The 10,024-nt window shown below is 40.0% G+C and overlaps 1 protein-coding gene across 1 annotated transcript in view; it reads left to right on the top strand.

The window, feature by feature from the left end:
* Positions 1-542: 542 nt before the first annotated feature.
* Positions 543-10,024, top strand: part of LOC102303405 (sodium/hydrogen exchanger 3-like) — a 13,196-nt gene continuing 3,714 nt past the window's right edge. Inside the window, exons 1-12 of the mRNA XM_005943566.2 lie at positions 543-790; positions 3,038-3,340; positions 5,151-5,311; positions 7,202-7,280; positions 7,471-7,648; positions 7,768-7,988; positions 8,080-8,282; positions 8,392-8,481; positions 8,562-8,632; positions 8,715-8,844; positions 8,950-9,095; positions 9,371-9,491. Coding sequence (XP_005943628.2) covers positions 565-790; positions 3,038-3,340; positions 5,151-5,311; positions 7,202-7,280; positions 7,471-7,648; positions 7,768-7,988; positions 8,080-8,282; positions 8,392-8,481; positions 8,562-8,632; positions 8,715-8,844; positions 8,950-9,095; positions 9,371-9,491 — 1,929 coding nt within the window. The 5' untranslated portion in view covers positions 543-564. The remainder of the gene's footprint in view (positions 791-3,037; positions 3,341-5,150; positions 5,312-7,201; positions 7,281-7,470; positions 7,649-7,767; positions 7,989-8,079; positions 8,283-8,391; positions 8,482-8,561; positions 8,633-8,714; positions 8,845-8,949; positions 9,096-9,370; positions 9,492-10,024) is intronic.

Below are 10,024 nucleotides of genomic sequence, written 5' to 3'. Positions count from 1 at the left end.
TAAGTGTGAACCTAGGAAAGAAAGTATGTTTGGTGGCCTAAGTTACAGTATTTTCTTTCTTTTGAATGCATGTTCACATACACTACAAATGCTTCAAACAAGCTCATATTAACATGTGTTATTTATAATAGGATTAAAAAGAGCTTCATAAGTTTGTAAATAAGATGTTTCTTCCAAAAATATTTTAATCAACTCCATCAGAGAATTTAAATATTAGTGAAAACTTGGTAATAAAGGGATTCACGGACTTTAATTATACCACTGAATGATGTGGCCACACGTACTGGTCTGGGTACACGAGTGGGAGGAGAAAGACCAACATCATAATGGGCTGAGCTTCACCTGCTGTGAAAAGCTGTATCCTTATCCAGAAAGTAGATGTTGGAGGACAATGAGAGTGATCTAAGGGAGAAGAAGGCACAGCAAAGGGAATGAGACTTTAAGCTACAGTCTGAGGCTGACCTGAGCATTTGTATTAACGGTCTAAATAACAGTTTGATTACAATTTTTAAGGCATTGTATCCAAGAATGGCAACTTCTTGGCAATTTACACTTATTCTGTGCATGCTGCTGATGGCGTGTGGAGGCTTGAGCCTGGCTAGTGAAGAAGCAGAACCCCGAAATTCTCAAACAGACACTGGGACGGGCTCAAACTCTAACGCAACTGAAGAGGGTGGTCATGGAGCGGCGCCCATCACTACACTGCCTATTGTGACCTGGAAGTGGCATCACGTCACCACACAGTACCTGGTGGCCCTGTGGATCCTGGTTGCCTGGCTCTGCAAACTCAGTAAGTCTTGCAAAGCCAAATTGATGGAAGTGCTCTTCTTCTGGCATTATAAACTCCTCTGCACCCAAGAAATTTTGTAATTTTTAAATATGTATGTAGTTTAGGGTTATTCTGATCATCTATTTTTGTCACTGGGTCAATTTCTTAATTGTTTTAATTATTTCTCAAGGAAGTGCTCACAAAATAAATAAAAATAGTTATAAAAAAAGAGTGTGTAAGTTCACTTATATTCAAATAGGGCCAAATCTTATAGCACAAGGGAGGATTCAGGGTCATCTGATCCAGGCCTAACAGTATGCTTAGCAAAACGGAAAGTTTTAAGCCTAATCTTAAAAGCAGACATGGTTTGCTACAGGCTCTCCCTCCCATTCTATTTTTAAATAATCTAGGAACCACAAGTAAGCCCACTGTCTGAGAGCAGAGTGTTCTAATGGGGTTATATGGTACTATAAAGTTATTAAGATAAGACGGGGCCTGATTATTTAAGACTTTGTAAGTGAGGAGCAGGTTTTTGAATTCAATTCTGGATTTAACAGGGAGCCAATCAAGAGAAGCCAAAACAGGAGAAATATGCTCTCTCTTTCTAGTCCCTGTCAGTATTCTTGCTGCAGCATTTTGGATTAACTGAAGGCTTTTCAGGGAGTTTTTAGGACATCCTGATAATAATGAATTACAGTAGTCCAGCCTGGAAGTAATAAATGCATGAACTAGTTTTTCAGCGTCACTGTGAGACAGAATGTTAAAAATGACCCCAAGTTTGGTGGCCAAGCTAATGTCATCCAGAGTAAGCATCTGGTTAGATACCATATTTCTATGATTTTATGGCCAAGTACAATAACCTAATTTTTCTTTGAATTTAGAAGCAGAAAATTGGAGGTCAACCAAGTCTTTATCTTTAAGACCTTTCTGCAGTTTGTGTTATCTGGCTTTATGGATAGATAAAGTTGTGTTTCATGTGCATAGCAGGGACAATGTAAGGTATGCCTTTTAATGATATTGCCTAAAGGAAGCATGTTGATCATAATCAGGATTGAAATATTAATTAATGGTAGGACTTCTTTGAGCAGTCTTATAGGAATGGGGTCTAAAAGACATGTTGATAGTTTGGAGGAAGCAATAAGTTAAGTTAACTCAGAAAAATCAATTTGAGAAAAAGACTAAATGAATATCAGTGGTACAGAAAGTGGTTACATCTGTGAAATGATTATGAGTAATTTTTCTTTAATGGTTAAATTTTCATTCGTGAAGAAATTCATGAAGTCAGTACCAGTGCTGTCAGCGTTAATCTCGTTAAAACCGCTCTAATGCTTTTACACCGTGCAGCCCCGCACACTGCGCTAACTCGCTAATGGAGATTTAATGCGGTTATGGCGTTAACATCATTTTAACGAGATTAACGCTGACAGCACTAGTCAGTACCAGTTAACATTAAATGAATGGCTTGTTTAACAGAGTTCTTACTTTTTGTTCGCCTGGAAACAAGGCTAGAGAGAAACGTAGGGTTTTTCTTAATTTCTTTAATCAGTGATGAACATGATTGATGAAGATGTTCCAGCTTCCCAGCAGTCGCAAACACTTTTTAGAGGCTAAATGATGATCTTCAAAATTAGTGATGCGCCATTTCCTCTCCAGTTTATGACTAATCTGCATTAAGGCACATCTTTGACAGTTAACAAAATGTTATAACTTAACATTGTTGACCTAATGAGACAATTTTTATTAAGCCATCAGGTAGGACTGAATAAGGTGATATTATATTGCTTATATTGTAATTACTGATAAATTTCAGCTGGTGACATGACTTTTCATGGCTTATTGGAACTCACATTCTCCACCTCTTCAATTATTTTCCCCCCATGTCATTCCTCATTATTACACATGACTTAATTTCTGAACATCTATAGTTTTATCTCGTTGCATATGTGAATTGGATGGGTTGTTACCAAGATCTAGTGAGAATATCATTTCAATAGCACCTTTAGAAATATATTTGCTTAGAAAACTGGTGACTTATCTTACCTGCTATATATCTGTCCACAGTCCCTAAATATAAATAAAATATTGCAACAGTTGCAAATGATCAAATGGAGTTTTATGTATATGGTTTTACTTAAAGTGCAGTGAAGGTTTGAATGTTTGCCAGCTCCTACCTGACTACAAGCAGACTGGCTTAAAATCAAAGGTTGTTACAAAGGTTGATAGTATTGATTGATGGTTCTTGTCTTGATCTTTTTTTTCTCCTCTCAGTCATTGAGTCCAACCACCATGTCACCAACGTCATACCCGAGAGCGTCCTGCTCATCTGCTTCGGTTTTGTTTTGGGTGGCATGATTTGGGGTGCAGACAAGATGCAGACCTTCAGACTGACCCCGACAGTCTTCTTCTATTTCCTGTTGCCTCAAGTCATTCTGGACGCAGGCTACCACATGCCAAACAAACTGTTCTTCACCAACCTGGGTGCCATCTTGGTCTATGCTGTCATTGGGACCTGCTGGAATGCTGCCAGTTTGGGGCTGTCGCTGTGGGGGTGTCACATGGGAGGATTCATGGGTAAGAGAGGATTTTTATTTTGTTTCATTTCAGCAAACCTGCTACCACGGCTCACATAGAGGAAGTGATGTCAAAGCTCAGCGGCCCGAGATGAGAGATGGACTCAAACGCAGATTCAACCTGAGACTCGAGAAAGTGATAAACAAAAGAACTTTATCTAACAATGGCGTGATGCACAAGGTGAACAGAGCTAAGGTTGTGAACTGAGCAGGTATATGAACATGAACTGTGAGACTAAGGGAAGGTTGCAAATAACATGAAGTGTGAGATGACACTATGCTGGCTGGAATTGGGATCTTGGTGGGGGAAGCAGAGGCAGGTCAAAGGTTAAAAAAAAAAGGTCAAGAAATTTCCAGTTAACTCTGTCAAATGCTTTTTCTGCATCTAAAGAAAATATTGTAGTTTTGATGCTTTTACTGTATGAGTAGTCTATTAAATTAAATAATCTACGTGCGTTTGTTGATGAGTGCCTACCTTTTATGAAACCAGTTTGGTCAGGATGCATTAAGAGGGGGGTTGTTTTCTCTAGTCTCTTTGAGAGAGCTTTGCAGATTATTTTAAGGTCTACATTTATAAGGGATATTGGACGATAGCTTGAGGGAAATAAAGGCTCTTTTCCTGGTTTTAGCAAGAGATTAATGTTTGCAGAATTCATATTTGATGGAAATCTGCCGTCTTCTTTGATTTCCAACGACGTTCTGTAAAGAACTGGTGCTAAAATCGTCCAGAATTCTTTGTAGAATTCTGCAGGAAAGCCGTCTGGACCTGGAGCCTTATTATTGTGCATACTTATCAGGGCTTCCTGGAGTTCACCTGGTGTCAGTGGTGAATCCAGTGCCATTGCTTGAGTGTCTAATAATTTTGGAAGAGTTATGTTGTCCAAAAACTGATCAATTTCCTTTTTAGATGGGTTTATTTGTGGTGAATACAACGTCTTTTAGAAATCCCTGAAAATGTTGTTTATTTGTTTCGGGTCACATATTGTGTTCCCAGATGAATCTTGAACAGCACATATAGTTGTTTTTTCTTCACACAAGGTTTTAGCTGATGATCTGGTGGAGAGTGCAAGTCAGAGTTGGTCTTAAATACTGTGCACTGATTGCGGTCAATGAGCCAGCATGAGTGGAGTCAGGATCTCGGGAGAGAAGTGGAAAACTACTCCAGGAAGACCAAAACTCACTGGATCATGGCACTTTTAATGCTCTAAGTGAGAGTCTATAAAGATTAGTTTGCCTTTGGAACGAGCATCAAGTGGCCACTAGAGGAACTGCAGTTTGTAGTACTTCAGCCTTGGCTTTGTTTTTTTGCCTTGAAGTTTGTTCTGGAAACAAAGACACGTCACACAAATGATATTTTTACATCCGCGGTGACTCAGGAAAGCTGCCTGAGAAGAGTTTTCTTTAGTATAAAACCAATCCTTTAAAACATTCCTTTTACTCTTTGTTTGGATACATTAAACATCGACATCACTAACAGCTAATTTGACTTCCTTTTAACACTTCATCAAAATGCAGACAAATTGAGATCTAAAACCTGCAGGGACACTGGCCCTCATGGACTGGGATTGGGGACCCCTGCCTTAAACCTTTGAGTGAAGAATACTGAGTCTGACCACTGCCAAACCAGTGCACTGGATGAGACTGGAGAGAGATTTGACATGGACTTTTCCTACCAATAAATGAGAATGTTTTACCAAATGACACAGCATTTCATTCCAGCATTTCAGTTTGCAGCAAAGTGCCAGATTGATCATAGTTACAGTACAATTGAGCAAAACTGAATATATTTCCTGCTCTTTGTATCTGTACAGGTGACCTGGACATCAGTCTGCTGCAGTACCTTCTTTTTGGCAGTCTGATGGCTGCTGTGGACCCCGTGGCCGTCATCGCTGTGTTTGAGCAGGTCCACGTTAACGACGTCCTCTTTATCATAGTGTTTGGAGAGTCGCTGCTCAACGATGGTGTAACAGTGGTTCGTATGCATCATTGCTTTGTTTAGCGTTACTTAAGTAGCATAACAGTTTGTGAGTTTGCTGAGACACCCATCATAGCAATGTAGTAGAGTAAGTAAACACTTGGGCCCTCTAGTGTAAGAGTTTTACAAATTGCACATGCAATGTGCAATTTGTAAAAGGAAACTATGAAAGGTCAGTTTGGTAACAAAATGCATTTATGTAACTATAGCATGTTGTACTGCATAAGGACAGTGAAACAAAATCTGACCAGCTGAATTCTTTCCTCCTTCCTTCGTCTCTGTAAGTGTACAGTCGTGGTGAAAAGAAAAAAGCTCTTTTACGTATCAGGACATAGTAAATAATATCTGGTCCTTAATGGTCTCAAAATTAGGTGAATCAAACCAGAGGTGTCATGAGTTTGCAGCGCTTGCAGACCCATTTGGAGTGTTAAGTTGAAGACCAAGAAATAAACAGAAAATACACCTTTATTGGTTAAAATGTCCAGCAACAACATAACATTAACAAAAGCAGCTGGAGTAACACTAGGGAACACACTGGGAGTAAAGAGACAGTCTGACAAGGACTAAGAAGAAGACAGAATTATTTATGTACAGTGGTGTGAAAAAGTGTTTGCTCTGCCATGCAGGCCATTTCTGCCCAGTGTCTAACTTATGATGGAGTCATGAACTCTGACCAGGACTGAGGCAAGTTAGGCCTGCAGTTATTTGGATGTTGTTCTGGGTTCTTTTGTGACCTCTTGGTTGAGTTGTTACTGAACTCTTGGAAAAATCAGAATCAGAATCAGAGAGACTTAATTTATCCCCAAGGGGCAATTAAGATACAACAGAGCAGCATGATGTTAAAAATAAGGACGGGGCGTAAACAGGCAAAACGAATGAGAAAAAAAATACTTAAAATACACAGTATATACACAGTTTTAAAATTAAAGTCACTGAATAAGTGAATAAAAAACTGGAGGTGACTAAAAGTGAATAAACTGTCGGCAGTATAAAAAGAGTGTAGAGTAGTTTATGTTTATGGTGTGGGAAATGGGCTTATTGGCTGGAGTTAAAAAGCAGAGTGGCTTTCAGACAAAGGTGGCTCGCTGCATTTTCTCCTCCTGCAGAAAATGCAGTGGAGGCGCCGCCCATAGGGGAGCCGTTGAAATGCGGCGTGAAGAATGTGAGAGGGGTCATTAATAATTTTGGCTGCCTGTCTAAGGGCCTGTTGGCTGAAAAACCTGTGCAACAGTTCTGACAGGCAGGCCAATGATTTTAGAGCACACTGATGCAGTGTGCTGCAGTCTGTTCCTGTTCTGAAGGTTGAGGGAGTGGAGCCAGCAGGAGATGGAGAAGGTCATGATGCATTCCAGGAAGGCATAGTAAAAAGTCATCATGATGGGTGTGCTGACTCCAAAGTAGTTGAGTTTTCTAAGGAGGTATAGCCATTGGTAGTCAAAGGAGCTTGCAAAGAAAAGCGACTGAGAACCTTCACAGACATATAGCCATTGGTGGCACCTCTGTGTTGGCAGAGAATTTCAGGAGGTTGTCAGAGATGGTTCCCAGGTATTTGTATACCTCAACTACCTCCACTGGCTTCCCATGGATGGTGGTGGTGACTGAAGCAGCCAGATCCCTCTGCCTATTGGAGATGGTCACCACCATCTCTTTGGTTTTGCTCACGTTCAGTTCAAGTTCGGAGCTGTTACACCACTCTACAAACTCCTGCATGCTCAGCACCCTCACCTAAATCATAAGGCTTTGCCATGTTGAGAATGCGATAGAAGTTTTTCTCCTGTTAAATGGTACAAGCTAGAATGGACAAGTCTGGAAAACATTATTAATCATTAATTAATTAATTATTAGTCATTAATTTTTCTTCTATCCAATTTTTCTTTCATCTCTTAGGTGCTCTTCAATGTGTTTGATGCATTTGTGTCACTGGGAGGATCCCAAATTGATGCTGCAGAAATTGCTAAAGGAATAGGTAAGACATGGCATTTATTAAGCTGTTAATAGAGAATTTATCAGTGCATGCAGCTGACTGCATGTTTCCACAACCTTATAAACTAGGGCTGAGTGAAGAAGTCACTTGCGTGAATCACAAAACATTTCTTCCACTGAGAATGATTTGTCCAGATGAACAGAATTTACTTTTTGGGACTCTCTCTCTACAGTTTCCTTCTTCGTGGTTGCATTTGGTGGTTCCCTTGTGGGCATAGCATTCGGCCTACTAATTTCACTTCTGACCAGATGCACAAAAAATGTCAAGATCATCGAGCCAGGCTTCATCTTTGTCATGGGATACCTTTCCTACCTGACTGCTGAGATGCTTTCTCTGTCTGCTATCCTTTCGTGAGTATTTCACAACTGAAATATCATTTATTTTGTTGTGTCTTATCCATTTTCTATATGTAAAAATGTAGTAAACATATTTAGATGCACACAATTTATATTTGTGTTTCCTTCTGTAGGACTACATTCTGCGGTGTGTTATGTCAGAAGTACGTCAGAGCAAACATGCATGAGCATTCAGTCCAAACTGTCAAATATGCCATGAAGGTTTTCGCCAACGGATCAGAAACCATCATCTTTGTTTTCCTCGGTATCTCGGCCATCGATAAGGTTATCTGGGTTTGGAACACGGGCTTCATCCTCCTCACAGTCTTCTTCGTCTTTGTGTATAGATTCATTGGTGAGATTTGGTCCTTTTGCTATCACATGCACACATTGTGATTTAAAGGTTTGTGTGTTATACAAAGAAATTTTCTGTGTTTGTACTGCAGGTGTGTTTTTCCTCACCTGGATCCTTAACAGGTACAGGCTGGTCCCGCTGGAATTCATAGATCAGGTGATTATGAGCTACGGTGGCCTACGAGGGGCTGTTGCATATGGCCTGGCTGTGATGCTGGATGAGAATAAGATAAAAGAGAAAAACCTGATGGTCTGCACTACACTCATTGTGGTTTACTTCACTGTCATCTGGCAGGTAGTAAAAGTTTGGCTTTTGTTATTAAATGTATACATTATTTTCTTTCTTCTTACACAGTCTGCATTAGAGCTAAAGGTTTGCACATTACTGCTTCACATTGTTGCAGGGAATGACGATGAAACCTCTGGTCACGTGGCTGAAAGTAAAGAGAGCTGAAGTGAAAGAGCTCACACTCCTAGAAAAAATGACAAACAAGGTAAATCTTAAGAAACATCTCATGTTTCACCTACACAACCATTTTCTGTCCAGTTATTAGAGTCCTTCTCCTTTCTTTAGATGTTTAATCACACTCTGGTCGCCATAGAAGACATATCAGGACAAATAGGACACAACTGTCAGAGGAGCAAGTATGAAAAGACTTGATACATAAATTCAAAATGCCTTTTCATTTTAAAATAGGCTACAGTGATCTGTTTTCTTTTTGCTAAGGTGGAAGTATTTTGAGGAGAAGTGGATGTCGAGGATTTTGATGAAGCCGTCTGCAAGGAAGAAACAAGATGAAGTTTTTAATGCCTTCCATCAGCTGAACCTCAAGGATGCCATGGAATACGTGGCTGAAGTGAGCATCATTTGTACATTTTAAGTATATTTTGCTGAAATGCTCATTATAGAAAACTAATAAGTTTGCCGCATGTAAAGAAAGCTCTGTCTTCTTCTGTTGCAGGGCGAGCGTAGAGGCTCACTGGAATTTATCCGTAAAGAAAGTGTTGCTATTGATTTCAGGAAAAAGTTTGAAAGTGAACACTCAGAGGACATGCCTGGCATGAGGGTGGACATGTCAAATGGTCACTGTGCAAAGCCCACTACGAGGTAAGCAATCTGGATTTTTCTGATAATAAGAGGAGAGCTAAAAGCAGACTTACAAGCCATTATATAATTGGGTGGTGATGAATCAGAGGCCACAAAAAATTATTTTAATTTGAAGAAAAATCTAACTAGCTAACTAGGAGCACTGCAACTATTCAGTGCCTGAAAACAGCTCATTTCACAACCATATTTTAAAATATAAACCAGAGGGAACATAGCCCTTTTAATATTCTGGTATTACTTTAAATCACTGACACGATTGTCTTCCTCTGTACTAGAGACCCTATTCCATCAGTGAGAGTGGAAATGCACAAGCATGCCATGAAGGCTAAGAACGAAGCTGAGGCAGTTAACGCTCACAACCTTCTGGATCAGCATCTTTACAAGAGCAGGAAGCAGGTAATGAGCACATTCAGTCATCACATGGAGGGCTTACTAAAGCAGCTTAGTGCTGCAATTTCATTTCATTGGAGTCAAAATGTTAAATGTTGTCATTGTGTTACTTAAATTTGTAAGTCTTAGTTCAAGCACCATGATCAAAGACATTCCTTTGTTTCTGACCTCCCCAGCCTGTTGGTGGGGAGGCTGTAGTGTTTTATTATGGGCACATACGGTTAGCGTTCTGTTTCTTATTTAGTGAGGATGTTTTACTTCCTGCCTTTGTGACTCACCTGTGTTAAGCCATATACAGGGTGGGGGAGATGATCCTTTTTGTGTGCAGGAGGTCACACAAATGCACACCCTAACACAAACACACACACACACATGCACACACACATTCTTGCACATGCACACACACACACAGATGCTCGCACATGCATGCACACACACACACACACGCACACACACACACACACAATCAAAGTAAAATCAAAACAAAAAATGCATATATAACAACAGATGCTCGCACATACATGTACACACACATACAC

This window comes from Haplochromis burtoni, unplaced genomic scaffold (assembly GCF_018398535.1).
Source record: "Haplochromis burtoni strain Fernald_Lab_line unplaced genomic scaffold, NCSU_Asbu1 Contig_171, whole genome shotgun sequence".
Taxonomy (NCBI): Eukaryota; Metazoa; Chordata; class Actinopteri; order Cichliformes; family Cichlidae; genus Haplochromis; species Haplochromis burtoni.
The sequence above is the reverse complement of the archived record's forward strand: the minus strand, read 5'-3'. Positions and strand labels throughout refer to the sequence as shown.